This window comes from Marmota marmota, unplaced genomic scaffold (genome assembly GCF_001458135.2).
Source record: "Marmota marmota marmota unplaced genomic scaffold, marMar, whole genome shotgun sequence".
In the NCBI taxonomy this organism is placed as follows: domain Eukaryota; kingdom Metazoa; phylum Chordata; class Mammalia; order Rodentia; family Sciuridae; genus Marmota; species Marmota marmota.
Genome location: NW_026000005.1, coordinates 17,336,168 through 17,361,916, shown reverse-complemented (window position 1 = coordinate 17,361,916; position 25,749 = coordinate 17,336,168). Strand labels below are relative to the sequence as shown.

Below are 25,749 nucleotides of genomic sequence, written 5' to 3'. Positions count from 1 at the left end.
ATTAAGGAAGATAATATATGCAGAGTACCTACACAGGGCCTGAGCATCTTAGGCTAATAAATTAGAGCTATTATTTTGGAGCCTACACCTTTAACAGAACCAAAATCCCTAATAAGTTGAAACCAGTTGTTCAATCATGAGAACTTGTCTTGTCCTAAACAAGGATGTTTCAGAAAATTCAAATACTAGTTTGCCATGTACAAAATCAGCATTGTGGGTTATAAGTCAATAAAAGCAACAGAAATAAATGCAACATCATACCATTACCATGGGAACATATTGTAATCTGATCTCTCTGCATTACCTAGGGTTATTGTTGTCAACTCTGAAAATGTGCCATATCCCTTTTTAACCATCATCACTGTAATTATACCAATGGGCGGATCCTTTTTCTAAGAAACAAAGGTGAAAATTGACATTAAAGTCTTTGAGACAAATTTAGTGGAAGACCAAATTAGCTGAGCTAGAAGCTCATGATACTGACTTTTTAAAAATCACAGGAATAGCTGGGTGTAATAGCACACACCTATAGTTCCAGCAACTTGGGAAGCTGAGGCAGGAGGATCACAAGTTGAAGGCCAATTTCAGCAAATTAACGAGCACCTGTGTCAAAATAAAAAGGACTGGAGATGTAGCTCAGTGGTAGAGCACCCTTGGGTTCAATCCCCAGTCCAAAAAAGAAAAAGGAAAAAAAAAATCACAGGAATAATATGGAAGGAAAAGCCAAAGGATACACCCTCATTTATATCTGAAAAGGCAGAAGCTTTTGGGTACAATTGAATAAAGTTATACTCTACTGAGAATTTTTTTAAGTGTGATCTCTAAAGACAAGATGTGAATAATAAAAAAAAAGAATCGTCTTCTCCCTGTGGTGTCTGGAGCCCTGCTCTTCCTTTCTCCTGCCCATTCAGGAGGCTCAATAGCCTTGTGAGCAGCACAGCTCAGAAGCACTACAGCCTGCGGAGTCACTTCTGTGTCCCAATAACGTTCTCTAAATCCTCCTGTGGCAGTCAAAGCAGGACTTGCATATTTATATTCAGTCCAGGGAGAAGCTGGGATTTGATCCATTTCAATGCAGTTCTCTTCCTTTCTAATTTAAATTCTGGTAACAGTATCACATAATCCCACAGTAAGTTAAACTCATGGTAATCTTGCTGTGAGGAGCATTTTGACAGAGAGCATATTTTTCCGTAGCCAATTTGTCATTATATGCCCTGTACTCCTCATTATCATCACTCTTGTTCATCTGAACTTACATTTTTAACATTTTATGAGTTGGGATGGAGGCACTAAATTGTGGTAGTGCTTTTAAAAAAATATTTTGTAGTTCTACATGAGCACAGTTTCTTTGTTTGTTTTTATGTGGTGCTAAGGATCGAACCCAGTGCCTCACATACGTGAGGAAGTGCTCTACCACTGAGCCACAACCCCAGCCCATGCCTTTTTTTTTTCTTTTCTTTTCTTTTTTTGATGCATACACACTAATACCTGAGAAACAAATTAGAGTCAGAAGACAAAGAAATTTGTGACTAAGCAACAAATCTACAAAGTTGCAACTAAAATGTAATTTTATAATTTTGCTTTTTAAAAGCTAAGAATTCAGGCTGGGATTGTGGCTCAGCGGTAGGGCGCTCGCCTCGCACAGGCAGGACTCAGGTTCAATCCTCAGCACCACATAAAAATAAAGGCATTGTGTTGTGTCCATCTACACCTAAAAAATAAAAAAATTAAAAAAAAAAAGCTAAGAGCTCACTCACTTATGAGTTGCAAATGCTAAACTATGACAATTAATTAATGGATATAAGGAAGAAAAGTAATCAGAAAAATACATAATAAGTTATTTAGGTTTACTATTTAGTTTATTTGAAGCAAATTATATTACATGCTTTTATAATTATGTCAAAATGAAACCCAATAGTATGAATGAAAGCATCGCTGGGGTTGTGGCTCAGTGGTAGAGAGCTCACCTAGCCTAGCATGTGTGAGGCCCTGGGTTCGAACCTCAGCACCACATTAAATAAATAAATATGATATTGTGTCCAACTAAAAAATAAACATTAAAAAAAGAAGAACACGACAGTCACTAGTATGGCAATATGTAAATCAATGGATGTGTAATTGATGTGATTCTGCAATCTGTATATGGGCTAAAAATGGGAGTTCATAACCCACTTGAAGCAAAGTGTGAAAGATGATATATCAAGAACTATGTAATGTTTTGAACAACCAACAATAATAAAAAAAAAAAGATGTCAGAGAAATATTGGCAAACAAAAAAAAAAAAAAGAAAGTACCCCTGAGTAAACCTCTAGTTACCGACCCCAACCCCCACATAAAAAATGTGGTATTTAGGTGGTAATGTCTGTGTAAGGGATAGTTGTTACTGTAGGCTCTTTGGTGGATCTGGAAACCCAATTAATAAAGAGCTGTTTAATAACAGAAAAGAATAAAGGTTTTGTTAATTTCATGTGTGCATGGATGAGACCCCGGTTCGATCCTCAGCACCACATAAAAATAAAGGCATTGTGTTGTGTCCATTTACACCTAGCAAATAAATTTAAAATATGTTTTAAAAAATAATAAAAAAATAAAGTCCATAAAATTAAAGACTGATTTTTCCAAAAAAAAAAAAATGTGAAAATAGAGGGAGGTTTTCTATCAGTTAACCATATTTCACATATCATCATTAAATATGCTCTTTTAGAATAATTTTTGTGGGAAAGTACTAGGGACTGAATTGAAGCAAATTATATTCCATGCTTTTATAATTATGTCAAAATGAAACCCAATATTATGTATATCTATAATTAACCAATTAAAAATTAAAAAGACAGTTGTGGCATAAAACACATATAGGAGATGCATAAAACACAAATGTTATAATTATAAACAATCATCCGTGTAATCACCACCAACCACAAAACAGGATATTACCAACACCCTAGCAGCACCCTATGTTTCCCAATCACACCCACTTCCATTACCTAGAGGCCTGGTTTTTCACTATAATCACATCCAAAACTGTTGAGAGCCACAGCCAAAGGGGCCCCAGCAAACTTCCAGCAAAACAATACATTTTAGCTTCACCTATCTTAACTTTATAGAACTAGAATTATATCATGTATATTCTTTTACATGAGCTGCTTTCACTTAATTACTATTGTTTTATCATGCATATTGCAGATTATTTACCCATTGTGCCATACATTTATCCATTCTGCTGCAAGCAGCTTTGTTGTCTTCAGTTGTTAGCTGTGACAAGCAACCCCTTCTGAGTTTGGCAGGGATCATAGCAAACACAGGTGAGAACCTAGAAATGAACTGATGGGTCGAAAGCATTTCTTTAGCTTGATTAGATAAATGCCAAACTTACAAAAAGTTTGTTTCAGTTTACACTTCCACTAGCAGAGTGTGACAGCTCCCTTTTGCTCCAACATAAAATATTATCATACCTTAAATTTTGCCATTCTGTGGAAAAAAAGTGTATAGATAGTTGAATAAGTATATAGATCTCAGTGTGATTTTCATTCATATTTACCTGATTACTGCTGAGATTGAGCACATTTTTGTGAGTATTGGCCTCATGGATCTTTCTTTAAAGGATCTGTTTAAGTCTTTTGTCCACATTAAAAATTATATTTATGAGTTATTTAAATATAACAACCATATCTTTTATTAGTCATGTAGGTTGCAGTTATTTGCACTAGTTCTGTGCCTTGTCTCCTTACTCTTTTTATGATTCTTTCTTGTTGTGCTGGGGATGGAACTCAGGGCCTCATACATGCCAGGCAAATTCTACTACTGGGCTACACCCCCAGCCCTATTATATCTTTTGATGAACAAAATGTTCTAATTTTTATTTATTTATTTATTTATTCTAATTAAGTATATATGACAACAGAATGCATTTTGATTCATTGTACACAACTGCAGCACAACTTCATTTATCTGGTTGTATATGATGTAGCATTATACCATATGTGCAGTCATACATGTAATAATGCCCATCTCATTTCACCATCTTTCTTGCCCCCATGCCCCCTCCCTTCCCCACCCTTCCCTTTGCCCAATCACAGTTCCTCCATTTTTCCCACGCCCCTCCCCCCATTATGGATCGGCATCCACTTATCAGAGAGAACATTTTCCGCCTTTGGTTTTTTGGGGATTGGCTTACTTCACTTAGCATGATATTCTCCAACTCCATCTATTTACCTGCATATGCCATAATTTTATTCTCTTTTAATGCTGAGTAATATTCCATTGTGCATATACACCACAGTTTCTTTATCCACTCATCTTCCGAAGGGCATCTAGATTGCTTCCACAGTTTAGCTATTGTGATTTGAGCTGCTGTAAACATTGATGTGGCTGCAGTATGATGTGACTACAGTATGCTGATTTTAAGTTCTTTGGATATAAACAAAGGAGTGGGATAGCTGGGTCAGATGGTGGTTCCATTCCAAAAAGGTTTAAATTTTAAAATAGGAAAATGTATCAGTCTTTAGCCTTTTGTGTATTTTTAAGAAATTTCTCCCCTTCACTAGGTGTGGTGGCCCACACCTTTAATCCTAGAGATTCAGGAGGCTGAGGCATGAACTTATACAAGTTCAAGGCCAGCCTGGATAACTTAGTGAGACCTGTATCAAAATAAAAAAATAAAAAGGACTAGGGATGTAGTTCAGTCATGAAAGCACTCCTCGGTTTAATCGCCAGTACCAAAAAAAAGAAAGAAAATTTCTCCTTCACTGAAATAACTAGGAAATGGAAAGAGGGAATGACTTTATAATTTGAGACACTTTAATAAATTCTAAATTAGCATAAAATTCTGTCAGCTATAGTTATTATAGGGTCATGAGCCTAAAGAATAAGTGTTATGAAGATGAGAAGTAATAGTTACAGTCATATTAAATGTCAATGAACTTCTTGGGTATAAAAAGACCTAGCTAATTTTCATCTCTGCTGCAAACCTTTGCTCACTTGTTATAATTTTGGGAGGGGCAAGGGGGTGTTACCGGGGATTGAATCCAGGGTTGCTTAACCACTGAGCCACATCTCCAGCCCCTTTTTTTATATTTTATTTTGAGATAGGATCCTGCTGAGTTCTTAGGGCCTTGCTAAATTGCTGAGGTTGGTCTTGAACTTGCAGTCCCCCTGCCTCAGCCTCCAGAGTCACTGGGATTATAAGACTGCACCACCAAGCCTGACTTGTTAGGGTTTTTTTAAAGCATGCTCCATCACATTAATATGTTAGCACAGAGATAAAATGACCAGATATTCATAAATTCTTTGATTCTTCAAATATTACCGAGCTTCTTTTAAAAAGGGGGCTTCCTGCTAAGTAATGTGGAAGATGGAAAGAAAAGAAGAAAAAACTCCTCAATGAGTTTACTTTTGTTGGGAGGAAAATGTCAGCAACTATATTACCAGGGAAAGTGGGTAAGCTCCACAAGAAGGATCCATGAGAGCTCTGAAAAAAAGGTCAACTGGAGAATTTTTGAAGGCTTTATGAAAGAGGTCACACTTAAAGCTAATCTCTAAAGATAAGAAAGATGGGACCAGCCAGCAGTGGTGGTGTGGGCATTCCAAATGGGGAAAAGCTCCAGCAGAGTTTCAGTGATTGATTGTGGGACAATCAAACATGATCTAAGACATAATAAGACTCTTCCATCTATTCATTAGTTCCAATTATTTCTCCTTAGTTTCAAAGGTGCTTGAATCATAAGTACATATTGGACTAAGCAGAAATTCCAGTTGTCCTTATACCTCCTACAAAAATAATTTTAAAGTTTAGATATCACTAAGGATATTATCAAACTATACAATAGAACTCCTTTTTAGTTTTGTTTTCATCATTTATTTTTATAAATAACTATCTAACTCTTTGCAAAACTAAATTCGTGGGAGGAATTTTAGGCAAAGCTTTCAGTGATTCATCTTTATGAACTTGTCATAAACAGGTCATGAACTTGCTCCTTTTTCCTTTTGAGATACTAACATTGGGACTGACCTATTATAATAGTCTACTTGATTCGGGATAAATGAATACTTCTTTTTATTCTCTTCATTATTTTTCAGTATAACCACTGAACATTATAAGCTGAAATGCTTAATTCAGGAGATGCTAAATAAAAATCTGAACTTTTACAAAATAATCTACACTTATCCACTAATTATAAAGATTTCTGGTGAAAATGGGATTAAATTAAGCCATTCTCTTCTGTGGCCAGGGCTTCACTGAGTTCTTTCTACACTTACTTGTGGAGGTAGTATGATATTGTGGAAAGAGTGGGACCTAGCAATGGCCCCAGAGAAAGCTCTTAAAGCTCTGGATCCAATTTCCTTACCCATAAAATGGGGAAAATCTTATTCACCCTGTCCACCTTGAAGGATTAACATCTAAAACAGGTACACTAATATACATGACTAATACTTACTGTACTAAAAGCACTTACACAGATCAAAGTTATTTTTATTAATTTAGCCCATAGAAGATTTTGCTCTTGGGAAACTCTGATCTTTTTCTTGATAGTCATATTGTTGCCATACCAAATCCCTCTCTTTAAAATAACACTCAAATAGGGTTTTCTTTGTATTTTCTTATGAAGTGCATAGAAGCATGCAGGAACTAAACATTCACTGTCTCATCCACAGTATTGGCCCATCTCCGCTGACAAGAAACTCTGCCCCTCCAGGACTACCCAATAGACCCACCCTTGCTCAGCCTGAGCCCTGGGGCTGACAACAGCACTAAGGACTATCTCTGACCTCAGACCTGAAGGGACTAGTAGAGGTTTTCACAACTTGCTATATACTTCACCAATGTAGGTTGTACCAGAACTTTTTAAATTATTTTGTGTAAATCAATCATTTTTTTAAAAAAAGGCTGCATTTGTTTTCTATTATATATATATATATATATAGTATTTGGACTACATTAATTATATATTATATAATTATATATATATTATATATTATACTATATAAATATATAATCTAAAAAGGAATCTGAAGATTCTTAAATTCCCCTCAAGAAGGCATGAGAGGGACTTAGTTACTCAGCTAAATCACTGTTTGAATGGAAATAGATGTGGGCCCTGTCCTCTCTGAAAGCATCCAGGGCATTTGAAACAAACTCTCAGGTCCCATGACGACTTCTTCAGTCTGCACTATGGGGAAAATACTTTATCCTATATCTGTAAGTAGAATTATCTCAAGAGTTACTGGCAGCATGAGATACTCACTTTCTTTACCAAATAGGCATCTCTCTGCAAAGCTCTGACCTCTTTGTATTAGCTCTGCCATGATTAGAATTTCCAAATTACATGGTGCCGCCACATGCCACTAAATCAGTCAGGGTCACTCCAGGTGAATTGGGTTGGCATGAAATAATCACACAGAGACAGAGAAAATACCTTTTTCTTGGGATTCAGCAATGGTTCCTTGGCCCCAGTTCCCACAAGAGAGGCAGACAAAAAAGAGAAAGAGCAAGAGAGCGTGCCTGAAGCCCTATTTATTGAAGGGAAAATACTCAAGAAAGTTCCACCCAAATGAGGCAAGGGATTGGGTTTCAGGGGGGTGTAGCCCAGTCTCATTGGGTGACGCCCACTCCCAAGGCTTCATTCCCCTGCTGAGGGGAGGTGGGATCCACCTGCTTCTGCACATATTGGAAGCCAGTCTCCACACCTCCACCACTCAAGGCTAAGGGTGCCCAGCTCCTATGTGGCTGATCCTGACAACATGGTCTCACTGGTGTTCTGAAAATAGCAGGACCTACTTTAAATCTGAATGGCCCTCAGAACACCAGTGCCATAGAATTTGCAGACATCTCTCAAATTGCAGATTGGACTCCAAGGACCTCCCCAAAAAGTGGGCACATGTTGACCTTCCAAAGACTTATTTGGGCATCTGGAGGCTGCCCAGAAAAATTGAGAAATCACCTCTGCCTTTACTACTTTATGTCATGAGGATCCACAACACCAATCCTCACAGAGCCAGTAGAAAGTATTACTCATTGTCACTTTTGCCTATGAATGGATACTTGTCCTTGCTTTTAAAAGTTTCTGCCTGAGATGACATGATTCTATACCTAGCAGACCCAAAAGGGTCTACAAAGNTACAGGGAAATGGATGGCATTAGAGCTTGAGAAGCACCGTGGACTCTTTAAAATCAACTCTCAACAAAAAATGAAGCAATCTTTGATATAAGGAGAGTAACTAAGAACAGAGTAGGGTCGAAGAGCATGAGAAGAAGATTAACATTAAATAGGGATGAGAGATGGGAGGGAAAGGGAGAGAGAAGGGAAATTGCATGGAAATGGAAGGAGACCCTCAGAGTTATACAAAAGTAGATACAAGAGGAAGTGAGGGGAAAGGGAAAAATAATACAAGGGGGACAAATGAATGTCAGTAGAGGGGGCAGAGAGAGAAGAGGCAAGGGGAGGGAAGGGGAGGGGGGATAGTAGAGGATAGGAAAGGCAGCAGAACACAACAGACACTAGTATGGCAATATGTAAATCAATGGATGTGTAACTGATGTGATTCTGCAATCTGTATTTGGGGTAAAAATGGGAGCTCATAACCCACTTGAATCAAAGTGTGAAATATGATATATCAAGAATTATGTAATGTTTTGAACAGCCAACAATAAAAAATTTTAAAAAAAAATAAATTAAAAAAAAAAAAAAAAGTTTCTGCCTGATGGGCACCATGCCATGTAATCCCAGTGACTCTGGAGGCTGGGGCAGGAGGATCATAAGTTTGAGGCCAGTCTCAGCAAGGTCCTAAACAACTTAGTGAGACCCTGTCTCAAAATAAAGAATAAAAAGGGCTGAGGATGAAGCCCGATGGTTAAGCAACCCTGAGTTCAATTCCCAGTACCAATTAAAAAAAAAAAAAAAAGAAGTAGTAGTCCTGCCCTCTCACAGGTGAATCTTCTTCACACCACAGGAGTGATAAGTTTGATAAGTTTGACTATCTCACTGTCCCATCAAAGTGACTATGGTTGCTTTGCCCTCCCATTTGCTAGTATGTTACCTCTCTGCATGATGTGGTAAATACCAAGCCGAACGCTGGTGAAGGGAATCCTATTTCCAACATTCAGGCAATAATTCTCAGCCCAGGGTACTGTGCTTCAGACTAGCTGAGAACTATTTTTCTTGATGAATACCCCCCCCACCCACCTACCCACCACCTCCAACCAACTAAGGCTTTGGTAGACCATGTCCTTTCTCCTTCCCACACCTCATTGATATCCACTGATAGGTACTCACTCAAAGAAACAAAGAATACACACAGTCATATTAGAAGAATATGAAGACAAAATTAGACATCAAGAGGAACCATTTATGGGTGTTATCATTTAAGGGACAAAAACACTGAATGCCTTCTGATAGTAGGAATTGTAGGAATTATTACCAAGTAATCTCCAGGGCCCAAGAATTCCACACTTGGAAGTCTGTCTTTTTTAGCTATGGTTCCTAAATATAGTACATTAGAGCTACTTGTGGAGCCTAGTGAAATGGAGAATCCACAGATCTGGAATCAACAAGCATTTGGGTTTGGGATGCACAATGAAGCTGGGGAAGTCTACTTGCCCGTGCCATGGTCAGTCCCTATAGAGTCATCACAATTCCTACCCTGACACTCCTGCTTTCTATTAAAGAATAATTCTACCCTGATCCCTCCGCCTTTGGATCTTTGGATAGTTGTAGGCCTGGTTCTTTCATGTCATTCTCTACCTGGATTGCACACCCTGAACCTCACTCAGAAATCTCTTTTCTCTTCTCAAGTTCCCTTTCCCCTGAACTTGCTCTCTAAGAGATATTATTGATTCTGAGATACTTCCCCTCTCCTGAACTCCACCCCACATTCCACTAAAGGGATGGAGAAAGTGGAAGGAGATCACATTTGTCGCGCTTCTGCTAGTAACAGGCACACAGGAAGCTCTTCATACCCAGTTGACTCATCTGTCATCAGGTTCCTGATAGGAAACTGAGTCAGAGAATGTAAAGACTTGGACTGAAGTAGTCCACTTTAGGTACTATGGTAGAGTTTGAATTTGAACCCAGGAACTGTCTGGTTCCAAAGCTATGTTTTTTGAGCCTCCTAAACACATGTCTGGCCTGTTCTGTAAGCATGCAAATACCTTCTCCCAACCAACTGGTATCTTATAATGATTTAAGTTGTTCCCAAAAATTACATTATACTTCATACCAAGTTTAATAGTTCTAATAGAAGATAAAGTCCAACTAAAATGAGACTTTACTAAAAGCAATCTTTTAAAAATAAAAAAGAAGCAGTCTCCCATCACCACTTAGAGGGGCAATTTGATGTTTCACAAAATTCACTAGCATCAGTGTGTTGAGATTTTCAGATGGTGTGCAGTTGACATATACTAGGGCCAGAATCTCAGCATTGCATTCATTTTCCAGAAAAAGAACTCAGCATAAAATGCAGCTAATAGTAAGGTTTTGTTGAGGTTTTTTGCATAATAAAAGTCGTAACTGAGCAACATTAGCAGCAGACACTCCTCCCCATAAATCCATGGAGACTGGAAAGCATTTCAGAGGAACACAAACCCCAAGTAGTCTTTGGCAAGGGGTAATTTGCCATGATGAAGTTAAATAAGGAGAATACTGAGTGGCTGACTACAAAGAAGCATCTTGAAAATAAAACTGGCTGTGCCTGATGTCTGTCATTTGAAATGTATATAAAATTTCTCACATGTGGGGCCCAAATTGATCTCTTTTTTGACGAGGCAGACTTGACAATGCATACCAAGAAGCTTAGATCATACTTTTTTGACCTAGTAAACCCACTCTTGAGAATTTATCTTAAGGAAATAATTTATAAGATGAAGATTATGTATACTTTTATAACACCATGATTTATAATTATCAGGAAACTGGAAACAACCTATTCTCCAGAAATAAAGAAAAGGCTTAGTACCTTTTGGTATCTTAATTCTTATAATATGATCATATCATACTAACAAAGAAAAGGGTATTCAATGAAAGGTATAGAAACAAAAATGTAAATATGTGGTGGTTATAGACATACAAAACTACATATGTTGCTAAAGACTAGGAGGGAAAACAGAGATGAAAACAGTTACAGTGAGATATTATAAGAGTTTTTAAACATAAAAATTTCTTTCTTTCATAATGACCATATTTTGTTTTTTCATCTTATTTTCCCAGCTGTAACTTATACAGAATCATATTTCATAATTATCTTGGGGGTCAGAAGATTATTTTACAAAGGACATGTGTGGATCATTTCTAGCCAAGTGTGAAATACAAAGAATTACTGATTGACAAATACTATTGCTGGTGTGTGCTTGTTTGTTTTTTTACAGTGAGGGGAATCTGGCTACAAAGCAGGTGGTATTCCTTCAGAGGCCAGTTATGTGGAATTCAGCTGTGCAGACCCCAGAAGTGAGTAGAATTGATGCTTTATGAATTGGATATGATATTAAAGCATTTAATCCCTAAATTCTCATTGTAATTCCAAATGGTAAGTACAGATGATGAAGTGGGGACTTGATATGAAAACATTCTTCTGAATGTTCCCTTCTGTCTTCTGTAAGAAGGGAAATATGCTAGCCATCAGGCAACATGAGATAGTTCTGAAGGGGACTAAAATATGCCATTCCAAAATATGCCACTTTGCTATAAGGATTATTTTGAGCTGAAGGAATTAAGAAATAGCAGATACAAGAGAAACTCTCCACCCTCCTTTTTTCTCCAGAAAAACAGGGCATAAATTTCACATCATAAACCAGGTGTGGTAGTATACACCTGTAATCCCAGGAACTAGGGAGGCTGAGGCAGGAAGATCATAAATTCAATGTCACACTGGGAAATTTTGAGAACTAGTACCAAAATAAAAATAAAATAAAAAGGGTTGTAGATGTAGCTCAGTGACTAGCACCACATAAAAATAAACAAACAAAGGTATTATGTCCATCTACAACTAAAAATATTTTTTAAAAATTTCAGGATGTTGAGATTATTTCAGGCAGAACATGTGGGTAAAGCAATCTGGAGTATCTAACCTCTATAACAACAAGCCAACTTGCAAATTCTTTTAGTTTTCTCTAGAGATACAAAATCTATTAATATTACCACAGTCAACTTAGCTATCTATATATATTTTGTGAAAGTTAAATTTATAATATACCTTTAAAAAATTATGCAATCATACATTTGTAATGGCACTGTTGTTCTTTGTTTGTACTTTATAATCAGTTGTTGTTTGGGAGATTTCTCTATAGGTTTTTCAGATAATTTTGTCAAAGATGTTTAGTTCTAGGGCTGGGGATGTGGCTCAAGCAGTAGCGCGCTTGCCTGGCATGCATGCGGCCGGGGTTCGATCCTCAGCACCACATACAAACAAAGATGTTGTGTCCGCCGAAAAACTAAAAACTAAAAAATATTAAAGATGTTTAGTTCTAAAAACAGTCGGTGGAAATTTGGACTTGACAAGTGTTGCCCTAGGATTGTCAATGAGTTTTTATTAAACTGATCAATTTCATGAGCTGTTAGATATTGACCTAGAGTCTGACCCTTGGGGGAAAAAATATTTTCCCTTTCTTCTAGTAAGACTAATGTCAAGGGACTGGGGCTGGGGCTCAGTGGTAGTGAACTTGCCTGGCATGTGTGAAGCACTGGGGTGGATCCTCAGCACCACAAATATATAAATAAATAAAGTAAAGGTCTAAGAAGTCTGCTGTTGGAAATTTTTCTCTGCAGTTATCAAGACTTTACCTTTGGAATTTGTTTTATGTTTCATATATTTTATGCAATATTCTAGGTAGCTTAAAAAGTTTTAACATGAAAATTTTCAAGTCAAAACATGCTTCCATTTACTATTGCCTCAGTTTTCTTTCTCTTTCTTTGGGGATTGAATCCAGAAGCACTTTACCCCTAAACCACATCTCCAGCCCTTTCTTTTTTTTTTTTTAATTTTTTATTGTTGGTTGTTCAAAACATTACATAGTTCTTGATCTATCATATTTCACACTTTGATTCAAGTGGGTTATGAACTCCCATTCAGCCCTTTCTGTTTTTTATTTTGACACAGTTCTTGCTAAATTACTGAGACTGGCCTTGAGCTTGGGGTCTTCCTGCCTCAGCCTCCCCATTTACTGGGATAATAGGACTACACCACTTGGGTGGGCCTCAGTTTTCTTTAAGCTGTTAAAAGATGGTCTATGTTAGTAGAACTAGAAAATTTTTAGAAAAAAATGTTGAATAAATTGCCCATAAAGTGAGGTTAAGCAAAGAATTCTTAGACATAATCACAAAAACATAATCCATTAAAAATTTGTTCAATTAGATTTCATCAAAATTATGAGTGACAATGTTCTATGAATAACACTGTTAAAGAATGAAATGACAAGCCATAGATTGAGAGAGAGGGGGGAAAAATAAACTCACCTTACATACATGACAAAGGACTTGTATCCAAAATGTATCAAGGACTCTCAAAATCTAACAATAAGAAAAATAATGCAATTTAAGAAATAGTTAAAAGACTTGACTCCCTCACCAATGAGGACATATACATGAGAAGTAGATATATGAAAAGATGCTTCAACCACTAGCCCTCAGGGAAGTACAAATGAAAATCCAATGAGATACCCCATACTACACCTATTAGAACAGCTAAAAAAAAGAAAAGAAAAATGAAAGAACTGGTGAGGATAAGGAGGAAACAGAACTGTCATGCCATTGCTGGTGAAGTGCAAAATGGTACTTTCCAGCCTCTCTGGAAAACTTTTTCACAGTTTCTTTAGTTAGACATACATTTACCATATAACTTAGCAATTCTCTCAGATGTTTATCCTAGTTCCAGGATACAAATTTAAATTAAATTAATTAATTAAGTAATTATATTAATTATATTATATTAATAATTAATTAGGATTAATAATTAAGATACAAACTTAAGCTAAATACAAACTTAAGTTCACACCAAAACCTATATGCAAATATTTATAGCAGTTTTAGTCATACCTACTGAAAATTGGGAACAACCCAAATGTCTTCAACAGGTGGATGGATAAAACAATTATGGTATGTCCATACAATTAAACATAACTCAGAAATGAACTAGTGATACAAATGATAACTTGAACAAATCTCCAAGGTGTTATACTGGGTAAAAGAAGCCAGGCTCAAAAGGTTAGATTGTATTATTCCATTCATCTGACATCAAGAAAACAAAACAATAGTGTGAAGAACACATCACAATACTGTTGTCAGGGATTAGGGGAGGAATAACAGAATGATAGAGGGGTAAATGGAGTTTTTTTAGGTGATAGAACTACTCTGTGTACTGATTATGATTACACAAACCTATAAATGTGTTAAAATTCACAAAACTATACACTCAAAAGTCACTTTTACTGTATGATCATTTAAAAAATAAAATTTCAAGCTGGGCACAATGGCACATGCCTCTAGTCCCAGCTACTCGGGAACTGAAACAGGAAGAATATGTGAGTCCAAATGTTTAAGGCCAGCCTGGGCAATATAGTAAGACCTCATTTCAAAATAATAAAAATAAATAAATGAATAAAATTTCAAAAGATCAGTTGCTTTGTAAATTACATAGACTACATTTTTAATGTCTTGTTTGTCTATAAAGGCTGTTGTTGGGTAATGTAATTCTTATTAAGTACAATGAAGTTCTTAACCTCCTTTTTTCTACATGAGATTATGTGGTGTGATAAAGTCCTTTTCTTTTTTTCTGTTCTTATCTGTTTTTACTTTATTATAGGGAGAGGTCTCTATAAGGTCCTTGCTTAGCATCTGGACAACCATCTTAAGTGACAGCTTCCATTTTAAGAAAAATTTCACTTTCCTGCCCAAGGGCGTTTCTGAAAAAGGCTCATCACTCCCTCATACCAACCCCACCCTTATCCACTACCATTAGGACCCACCCAGCTCTGATTTCTGAGCCTGCCCTATAAAAATCCCAGAACCCAAGTCTGTTTCGCCTCTCTCTCTCTCCTATAGAGAGATGGCCTTTATTTGGCAACTCTGACAAATAAACTTTTCATGTGTATCTCTGTCTGGTCTCAGCCTTTCATTTCTCACTTACCCGTTTCTCATTCCTCGCTTTCCCTTCAGTCTCTAAATGGATTCAAGGAAAAGATAGCCATGCTAGGAAGGGGAAGAAATTCTGATCTGGATTTTACCTTCATCCAGTTAAATGTTCTCTTAAATTTTTCTTCCAAGATCTCCTTTCTTAATTTTTTGTTTCAAATAAAACTCAGCCCATGTTCCCTTTGAATCTTTTTTCTTTTAATTTTTAAAAATTTTTACTTTTTTGGCACTAGGATTTACCCAGGTGTGCTAAACCACCGAGCCACATCCCCAGCCCTTTTTGTTTTTGTTTATGAGACAGGGTCTTGCTAAGTTGCTGAGGCTGGCTTTGAATTTGCAATCCTCCTGACTCAGCCCCTTGAGTCACTGGGTTTACAAGTCTTCACCACTGGGCCTGGCTTTCCCTTTGATATCCATTTAAAGGAAACAAAAGGTCACTTAAAGTATTTGGTTTCTACTAACTCATCCAATGGTGGCCTCAGGAGTAGGCAACAACCATGAAAGGTTTTCTGGGGCTTGGGGTCAAGTAGAAACACACAGTGTCTGCTGCACTCTCGAAACCTCCATTTCCCTGTCTATAAAATACAGTTAACATTAGGACATACCCTAGGGCTCTTAGGGGGATTCAGTCTGAAACACATGTAGATGTGTTTGGCACAATGCCTGACAGTATGAGTGATTGTTTTCATAGGAATGTTTTTCTTTTAATACCATTAAACACTACTAACTGTATGGAGAAACTATTCAGAAACTGAATATAGGGCTTCTGTTTTCTCCAACTAAAATTTACCTTCAACTATTATATAGAAATGTAATTTATTAATGATTCTGTACTTTCCTGAACACATACATACATAGCAAAATATTTTAAAAAGGTTGAATTAGGTTATGGGTACATGGGTGCATACTGTACTCTCCTTCAAACTTTCTGTATTACTTGACATTTTTCATATTTGGAAAGTTGAGAGAAAGAAATTGTCTCAAGTTAAAAAGCATTTTTTCCAGCAACTTTTTTTCCATGTTGGTTGTTCATTAGTTTCTAAGCTACTTGAACAAAGATGACAGAGAAAAGAATGGCTAATGCAGGAAGAGGGACTTATTCTCTCTTGTAATAGTATAAGGATGGCACTCCAGTGTAGGTAATGGCTCTGCCTCATGACCAGTCAGCCTTGCCACCTCAGCGTCTGGCTCTTGCCTCTGGACCCAGGGCTACTACAGCAATTGTTACCATGTTCAGCCTTGAGAAATAGGAAAAAGGAATTCCAAGCATGCTTCTCAGACTGACTTTCACACCATAGGCATCATTTGTTTTCACTTCCTCTTGGCCAGAACTTATTTATGACTCTACATACATCTTCAAGGGAGGCAAGGAAGATTAATCTGGGCAGCCATGTGCTAGTACAAAAGTATGGGATGTTCAAGGGGAGATATTCGGTTACTAAAAGAAAGATGGACCGAATGGATCCTTCAATTAATTTTTTTTTTTAACCCAGGGCCATGTCTATGTGAGGCAAGCACAACTGAGCTATATCCCCAGCCCAGGAGTTCAATTTTTTAAATATAAATTGGATTTATACTTTAACTGATACATAAAAATTGTACATATTAATGGAGTACTGGTATGTTTAATAATGTTTAATGATGAAAACTTTCAAAATCCTTTCTTCTAGCTTTTTTTTTTTGATATATGGTACTAATTTGTTATCTATAGATAGAACTTCTTACTCCTAACTGTAACTCAGTTCAGTACACATTGATCAACAGTTCCCTTCCTCCCCCCACCCAACTCTCCCCAGCCTCTGGTAATAACCATTCTATTTTGCACTTCTATGAGATGAACTTTTGATATTCCACATGAGTAAGAATGTGGTACTTGTCTTTCTATGCCTGGCTTATTTCACTTAACATAATGGTCTCCAGTTCCATCCATGACAGAATTCCATTCTTTTTTATGATAGAATAGCATTCCATTATATATGTATGTAAATTCCAAAATGGACCACATTTTCTTTACACATTTATCAGTTGATGAACATGTGTTTCCATTTCATAATTGTGAGTAGAGCTGCAATAATCATGGGAGTGCAGATGTCTCCTTGACATACTGATTTAATTTCCTTTGGATAGGTATACCCAGGAATGGAATTGCTTCATATCATAGTTCCATTTGTAATTTTTGAGAAACCTCCATGCTGTTTCCCATAATGACTGTACTAATTTACATTCCCATTAACAGTATGTAAGGGCTCCCTTTCTCCATATCCTGGCCAGTATTAATCTTTTTGATAATAGCCGTTCTCACTGGGGCAAGGTGAAAGCTGTTCATGGTTTTGATTTGCATTTCCCTTTTGATTAGTGATGTTGAACATATTGGCCATTGTCTTTTTTTTTTTTTTAGAAACATCTATTTAAATCTATTGTCCATTTTTTAAATTGAGTTATTTGTGGGGTCATTTTGCTATTGAGTTTTTTGGAGTTCCTTATACCTTCTGGATATTAACTCCTTGTCAGATGTATAGTTCAAAAATATTTTCTCACATTCTATAGGTTGTCCCCCCACCCCACCCCACAACACACACAGAAGAAGAAGAAGAAGAAGAAGAAGAAGAAGAAGAAGAAGAAAGAGAGAGAGAGAGAGAGACAGAGACAGAGAGAGAGAGACAGAGAGAGAGAGAGAGAGAGAGAAAGGAAAGAAAAGAAGTACTTCTTTATCCTAGAGTCAGTATAATAGCCCCAGGGAACAACTTTGGATTTGCTGGGGTCACCTGCCCACACTGCAGCATAGGAGGTGAATTTAGAAAGCTGGCTGGAGAAGTAGGTAGTCCACTCCAGCCTTTCTCCTCATAGGCTTGAATGATTTTGATAGCCCCAAACTGGGATGATCCAGGAAAAGAGAAGGTAGAGGTGGTGCCTTTGCATTGTTTCAAAACCTCAAACCAAGAGTGATACTTGGGCTTGAAGTGGCTTCCTAATCTAAGGGAAATAAATTCTGACCATCCACTCTACGTTGCTATCTCTTTATAAATTCTCTCTTGATCACTCTTCTATTCTGTCCTTTATGAGTAGGCCACTTTCCTACTCGTCCAACACAGTGTCCTAGGATTGCTGGAGTAATTCTAATTTAATTCTTTTTATTTTGTTTTTAAGACACTGACTGTGAAAAATGAAAAGTAGAGTGGTAGGACATCCTAAAATCAACCAACTTGTCACTGAGTCTAGTGTATTTTTAGTGGGTCACTTCCCCCCTCTTTTTTTTTGAAAATGGAAATGACTCTTTAAAGTTAATAGGTTAAATCAAGGGAAGCATTAAATTTGCATCCAAACCTTGGTAAAATTTCTCCCATTTTATAGTGAAAATATAAGAAAGTGGAAAGGTATGTGAGTAAACCTTATCATATAGCATGGAAAAAATCTCTCTTTATGGACATAGATAGTTGTAAAATAGTACTAAGTGGAAAAGTGAGGCATAAAACTTTTTGTGTAATATTTTATACATTGTGTACATGATGCAAATGCATATGTATTTAAAGAAGAAAACAAAATTTTAACAGTAGTATTTCTGGGAGATAGGATCATAGATGAGTTTGCTTTTTTCTTGCTTTTGCCAAGTTATCTACATTGAACATTTTTATTTTTGTAATTGAAAGAAAATTGTATTTAAGAAACACAAACCCTTTTACCACAAATGTATTTCTACCAAAGTGACCAATACATTATAAAAAGAAGAAGGTAGAGACTCAGGCACCAGTTTGGGGCCTGCTACTCCATGACCTTGGACAAACCCTACCTTATTTTTAGGCCTGAATTCTACCTCTGAAAAAATAAGGGAATTTAAGGATATGGCCTCTAAAGATTGCTTGGGCTTCAGACTCCTACAATCTGAGTTATAAGGACACTACAAATTGGTTTGTTGGAAAAGCTGTTATTTCCTGTGGAATGGGGTTGGGGTAGGAGAGGCAATTTCATTGCTAAAGATGTATTTATTGAATTTATCAGTCACATGGATAGAAAAAATAAAAATGTGTGTTCTGAATTCTTTTAGAGGTACAATGTTAAGTATTTTGTCATCTGAAGTGAAATTTATTAGTGATCATCTCTAAAAGTGGAGAAATATGAATATCTTACTCTGAGAAATATTCAATTTTTATTAAGTAAGTACTTATTAAATATGTGAGAGTTAGCCTCTGTTAGCTTGTATACAATTAGGAATTTCTTGCAAAACTCACCTTTGGCCCTGTTGCTGGTGAGGAAGGAATGATCCAAGCAGCCAAGGGACTAGGCACCCCTGCCTTCCCATTTTGATTCAATGAGTGTTAAAAGCATTGAGAGCATCTTTCGAGAGTGAATGTGTTCTTTATTCCTGTGGGAAAGGCACCCCCAACCAGGCTTGAGAAAGGAGCTCAGTCTGGCAGAGCTTGTCACTCCTGCCTGAAGCCAAAAGATTATATCCTTGCTGACCACACACACAGTGCCAGGGAGAAGGTGCCATTCTCAAATCCAGTATCCTATCTGAGAGTAAATTCAGGTTTCAACTGCTTGTGCTGAATTCAATAAATGTGGTGAATGGGAACAGAGGAAAAGGATTAATTATCTAGTATTTGCATTTGGTGAGTGCGGGGTGCCAATGGAAAATGTGAGCACCACAGAACTATATCTGAATTGGGCCTTTGCTGAGGAAGGACCAGGTAGATTTTTCCCTTAAAGTTGCCCACAGACTCCAGCAAGTCGACCATGAGAAAATGAGCTGCCCGGGTGCTGCCAGTGTGTTCCTTTCTAAGCAACACCTGGGGCTGATCTTCCTATTTAATGTCTCCATGGTGTTTCATTCCATATAGCCCATAAAATCCAATTCAGTAAAGTTGTTTGTTTTCTATATTTGCCATGAAAATCAGTAGAAAATACTTATATATTTTATACACTACAGTTCAACAAACCTATGGATTAACACACTTTGGGAAGACCAGCATGGGCTTCTAAGTTTTTTCATAGAGTTTCATTCTTACATTTAGGAAAATATAATCTTAGTTGCCAACTAACATATAAATGAATCTTTGGTTTAAAAATAAAAAAGACACTTTAAATAGGGAAACTACTGTGCTTTTTAAATTTATCTTTAAATCCTTGTTTGTTTTTTATGTGCCTAAGATTATGGATCACATTCGCATATGTTGCATTGTATCAGTGTTAAAGAAACTCTTGTAATAAGATCTCATCAGGAGTCTGAATATCCATGTTGAGCTGCTGATTCTCCTTAGGCTCCTTTTTTGACTTAGATATCTTATTTTTGACTTAGTTTCCTTGGCAGAGACCATGTCCTCTTTATTCTGAACTGTACCAAGGACATGGTCAGTCCTCAGTAAATATTTATTAGCAAAACATCCACAGCTTATCGCAGTCTGACGAATGCACTAGATCAAATTGCTGAGCATTTCATACCATCAGGCAGAAGAAGTTTGTAGCAAGATAAGGCAATGGGTCTGCTTGGCCCAGGAAGACATCCCAGGCACTTGTTCAAATGCCACCTGTGCCATGGGGTAGGGTGAAATGGGGGTAGGGTGGCCTCTCAGCACAGTTGCTGTTGTCTAGATCCCAGCCAACTCCAACAAGACAAAATGTATCTGTATTTCTCCCTTGCTTTGTTCCCAAACATGACTGGAACACAATTCTCTCCTTAGGTGTATACAACTCACCTGCCAGTGAGAGGATGTACCAGGAACATTCAAGAGTTGCAAAATGGGGTAGAGGGAGGAGATGAGGAGGGTGACTACAGTTAATTTAGATAATTTTTTGCCATGCTGGGGATTGAACCCCAGGCCTTGAGCCCTGGGCCTCCTGCCGGCTAAATAGTTGCTCTACCCCTGCGCTGCACCCCCAGCCCTGTCATGAGCAGGCTTTTGAACAGAAGCAGGGAAAGGACATTTCAGGCAAAGAAGCAGCATGTGCCAGAGCAGAGGCACAGGAAGCACTGTCTTTTAACTCCTGGTTGCCAATCTCTTGTGTTTCAGAGGAAAGCAAGCCGTTTTATGAAAGGCGACGACAGAAACAAAGTCAGCTGCAGGAGCATCGGATTAGAAGAAGGCGGGTCACAGCCTACGGAGGCCAGAGTCCCGTCGGAAGAGGGCCGCTTCTCGCCTTCAGGAGAATGCTGGACCAAGGAGGGAAGGCCAGCACAGTGCAGTGGCTTCTCAGGGTTCAGCAGCAGCGACAGTGTCCTCCGGGAACTAGACGAAGGACAGTTTGACCAGGAGGACGGAGTGACTCAGGTCACTTGCATGTGAGCCTCCAGGTGAAAGAACAGAGGTCCTGTAAATAGTCATTAAAATAATTGCCAACTGACTTTGTTACTGTACCTGCATTTATGTGATATCCTTGAATTTTTAGACTCAACCTTTCCTCTAATCTGTGTAAACTTTGGCTCAATCTTCTAGACAAGGAAGAATAACCAACATATTTGTAAATTTAGAATCATGTTTACACTTCTCTCAACTAAAACATCTGTCTAAACAGATGTCCCATTAGGTTATTAAGCAATAATCTACTTCAGTTTCTCATGAATGCACAAAATATACTTTGCTTACCATTCCCGTTAAGAAGACTGAATATCCCAGTCGGTATTTTACCTAATTAGAGAATTCTCAGGAAGTTACAGAGGCTTATTTAAACTGAAAAATAATCTCTCTTTCTCTTACATACAAATCAGCACATGCCCAGCGCACAGACACATAACTGATTGGTGAAAATAAATACCTATTTTCTGAATAAAACAATTAATCCAAATTTTCTCTTTGACTATGGACTGTACAAACAAAGCAAGCCCCTACCTGTTAAAATATTCTCTGAAAAACATAAATTCTTTCTGTGTGTCTTTGCTTTTAAAGACTCATCAGTTACCAGCCCTGTGTTGATTCATTGAGCTTAAACATTATTGCTCCTACTAGCTTAGAAATATAGCAAAGCAGCATCTTTTAAAATTCAATACAAAAGCCAGGCATGGTGGTGCAAACCTATAATCCTAGCAGTTTGGGAGGCTCAAGCAGGAGGATCGCAAGTTCAAGGCCAGCCTCAGCAACTAAGCAATTTAGCAAGACCCTGTCTCAGAAAATAAAAAGAGCTGGGGATGAGGCTCAGTGGCTAAGCATCCCTGGGTTCAATCCCTGGTACCAAAACACACACACACACACACACGAAAAAAAATTTCAACACAAAATCCCAACTTATAAAAACCTCAGTAGACAGAAATATTTAATTTTCTTTAATTGTGAACACTATAAAAAGAACAAAATATCAAATTTAAGTCTACATCTTTCTAGATTTGAATTATGCTTTTATTTTGACTTGCTAAATCCTGAAGAATGTTGAAACCCAGAATTTTCAGTCCTGCAGGAGTGGAGAGGTGCTCATAGCACGTGTGATGTTTATGACAATCTGCTCATCTCTGCCTTTCTCACTACTGCTAATAGGCATGCCTTTGCCTTGCTCTAATAATATTCTGCAAAATAGAGGATTTTCATGAATGTTTGAATAGCTTACTTTAGAAGGTGAGGACCTTCAAGTGAATTATAGTTGACCTTACCCATTGATGAATTCAGCCCATTATATTTATATTTTTTAGTACTGATGTTGACATTGTAAGATCATTTAAATAATAGAATATCATTTGTTACTAGGCTATCATTTTATTGAACACACTCATATGTTTTATATATATACATATATATATATATATATATATGATCAAATATATAGTGCAATTAAACTAAACCAATCTGCATGAATTTTTGGCAAGATTAACAGGAAATATTTTATGGCTATCTGCTTGTACAAGTAGAAAGGGACTTAAGAACTGTCTACTCAGTCTTGTTCTGTGAAAAAAGCTACCAACAGTATTTGCAGAAATGCTTTTTGTCTTGATTTTCAGATGAACCTGAGTTCTATATCCAAGAGTCCTTGGGTTTTTGATAGAAACAATCACTACTTCACAAGTCCACAAAATGCTATGAAACTACAAAGCACAGGAATGTACTGAGAAAAATCAGACAGGTTTCCCAATGCCAAGGTCTATAAGAGATGGAGGCTCCTTTGTCATCCTGCACATAGGGATGTGAAATACCAAGAACAGAGATAGAAATTTATATTGAACAAGGGAAAATTCAGGAATATGTCAATTTTTTATTTTAAATTTTGTGTAAACATGATTTTTACATTTTGCTTTTAATCTAGGGGTTATATTTTCCTAGTTAAAAACAACAACAACAAACAAAACTGGGTACAGTGGCATATACCCATAGTCCCAACTACTTGGGAGGCTGAGGCAGGATTGCTTGAGCCCAGGAATTTGAAGCCAGCCTGGGAAACCATGAACTATTTAAAAATAAATAAACAAAAACTAACCTTTTATTAGAATAAACTTGGTAGTCTGTTCTAGTCTCAGTATTTATTTCATGCCAGGCACAATGGCATACACCTGTAATCCAAGCTACTTGGAGGCTGAGTCAGGAGGATCACAAGTTCAAGGTCAGGCTAGGCAACTTAGTGAGACCTTATCTAAAAATAATAAATAAACAGGGCTGAGACTTGGCTTGGTTATAAAGAACTTTGAGTTTAATTTCCAGTACCGCGCGCGTGCGCGTGTGCACACACACACACACACACACCCTTATTCTGTAAGTACTTACTCCAATTCTATGTAATAAATGTGTATAATAGTGAATAGTGACCAAGCAGCTCTAGAGCATTTTAAATATACATAAGTAGCTGAGTCTATTATGAAAGAAAAAAAAAAAAAAGAAAAGGAAAGGAAAAAAAAGCAACAAAACTAGGACTCCGTGTGCATAAATTGTTAAATGAGACTAATCTTCCAGTTGTATATTCAACCCCCAGGGCCTCACACATGTTCGGCTAGCACTCAACCACTGAGCTGACCCTGAGCCCTTAAAACTTACAAAGTTTGATGAAAATGTACAAGATCAAAGGCAAGGATGTGAAGCTTTGCCATTCCCCTTGGTATGGTATTCACGGCACTTTGTCTTAGCTTTCAATAATCACTTGGTAGTTCTATCCCATTTGGATGGAATGTCACCCTGTCGTCTATCCTTCATGGGCAGCATTTATCCCCTCATCATGGAGAATCACCATTGAACTGAGGAGCAGCTCTATCAATGCCATTACTGTTTCCTCAGTGAAAGACACAGGGAAGGGTCACTTGCTTTAAAAGATTCTAAGGTTTTCAGGAGTCTTGGACTTCCATATAAGCAGACAGCAAAACTACAGTATATCAAATCACAACTACTTCCAAATCATTTGTTTTATGGGGAGCAGGTGCTCTTCTACTACTTTCATTCTGGAATAGCTGAGGGAGTTGTCTCATTTTCCCTCCACCATTCTGGGCTGGAAGGACTCTCCCTCAGCATATGATGAGAATTTCCTCCTGTTAACTCGGGGCCACAGAGTCACTCTATGTGAAAAGACTAAATTCTGAGTGAGAACAAAAATGGAGGAGCTCCTAACTTTGGCGAGAGTCTGCAACTAAGTGTGTTAACTAAAAATATGCTGTTGGATATGTAGGAAAACTAGCTAACTACTAACCATCAGAACTAGCAGCAGAGCCATTCAAATAATATTTGTTGTGGCAATTTATCATCCCTTGAGAGGGAATTTTATTTGTGCAATAGCAAAAGCTCACAGAAGCAAGTATATATGACCGATGAGAAAGTTCTAAAATGGTATTTGAGGTAGAAAATTAGGCAAAACTCTAAAGTAATGAATCGAATTTCTAGTGAGCCTCAAAGTTTCTGTGGAGGCAAAAATGAGTTCAAGAAATGCTTGAGCATTAAAATCATTGTGTAATTATCAAATAAGTAAAACCAATGTACGTGTAAAATAAATGTGTAAGTATCAAGGTAATTCTAAAGGTTTCTATCAGCCAGCACTCTTAGTTGCAGGCAACAGAGCTGATTTTGTTTCATTTATCAGCAAAGGAAATTATTTCAAAAGATATTTGGGCAAAGTGGCATACTCCTATAATCCCAGCAACTCCAGAGGCTAAGACAGGAGGATCACAAATTCAAGACAAGTGTCAGCAACTTAGCAAGGCCCTAAGCAATTTAGTGAGACCCTGCCTCAAAATAAAAGATAAAATGGGCTGAGGATATAGCTCAGTGGTAAAGTGCCTGGGTTCAATCCCTAGTACCAGGGGGGAAAAAATATTTGGAATTAGACTTCATCAAAATTTAAAGTTTCTGTTGATCAAAATTTACAATTTAATAAATGAAAAGACAGGACATAGACTGGAGGGCTATATTTACAAAAGATTATCTAACAAAGGGCTCATAACTATATATGTGACTCCCATAAATCAATAATAAAAAGACCCAGCACCCAATTATCAATGGGCAAAAGGCATGAACAGATACTTCACAAAAGAAAATATACAGATTTCCCTTTCAGAAAGATGGAGTTGATTCCTTCCATGAAGTACAACTAAAAAACCTGAACGTTAATTGTAAAATAAACATGAGCAATACTCCTCAAATTATTCTATGAAATAGAAAGGGAGGGAACCCTTCCAAATTCATTCTATAAAGCTAAGATCACCTGACACCAAAACCAGACAAGGCATATCAAGGAAAGAAATTTC

General features: G+C 37.2%; 1 protein-coding gene across 2 annotated transcripts in view; it reads left to right on the top strand.

Moving 5' to 3' along the window:
• Positions 1-21,890, top strand: part of Rftn2 (raftlin family member 2) — a 61,287-nt gene extending 39,397 nt beyond the window's left edge. For both annotated transcript variants that reach the window (XM_015481194.2, XM_015481193.2), the window contains 2 exons: positions 11,357-11,435; positions 21,119-21,890. In XM_015481194.2, the coding sequence (XP_015336680.1) occupies positions 11,357-11,435; positions 21,119-21,391 (352 nt within the window). In that variant the 3' untranslated portion in view covers positions 21,392-21,890. The remainder of the gene's footprint in view (positions 1-11,356; positions 11,436-21,118) is intronic.
• Positions 21,891-25,749: the final 3,859 nt, after the last annotated feature.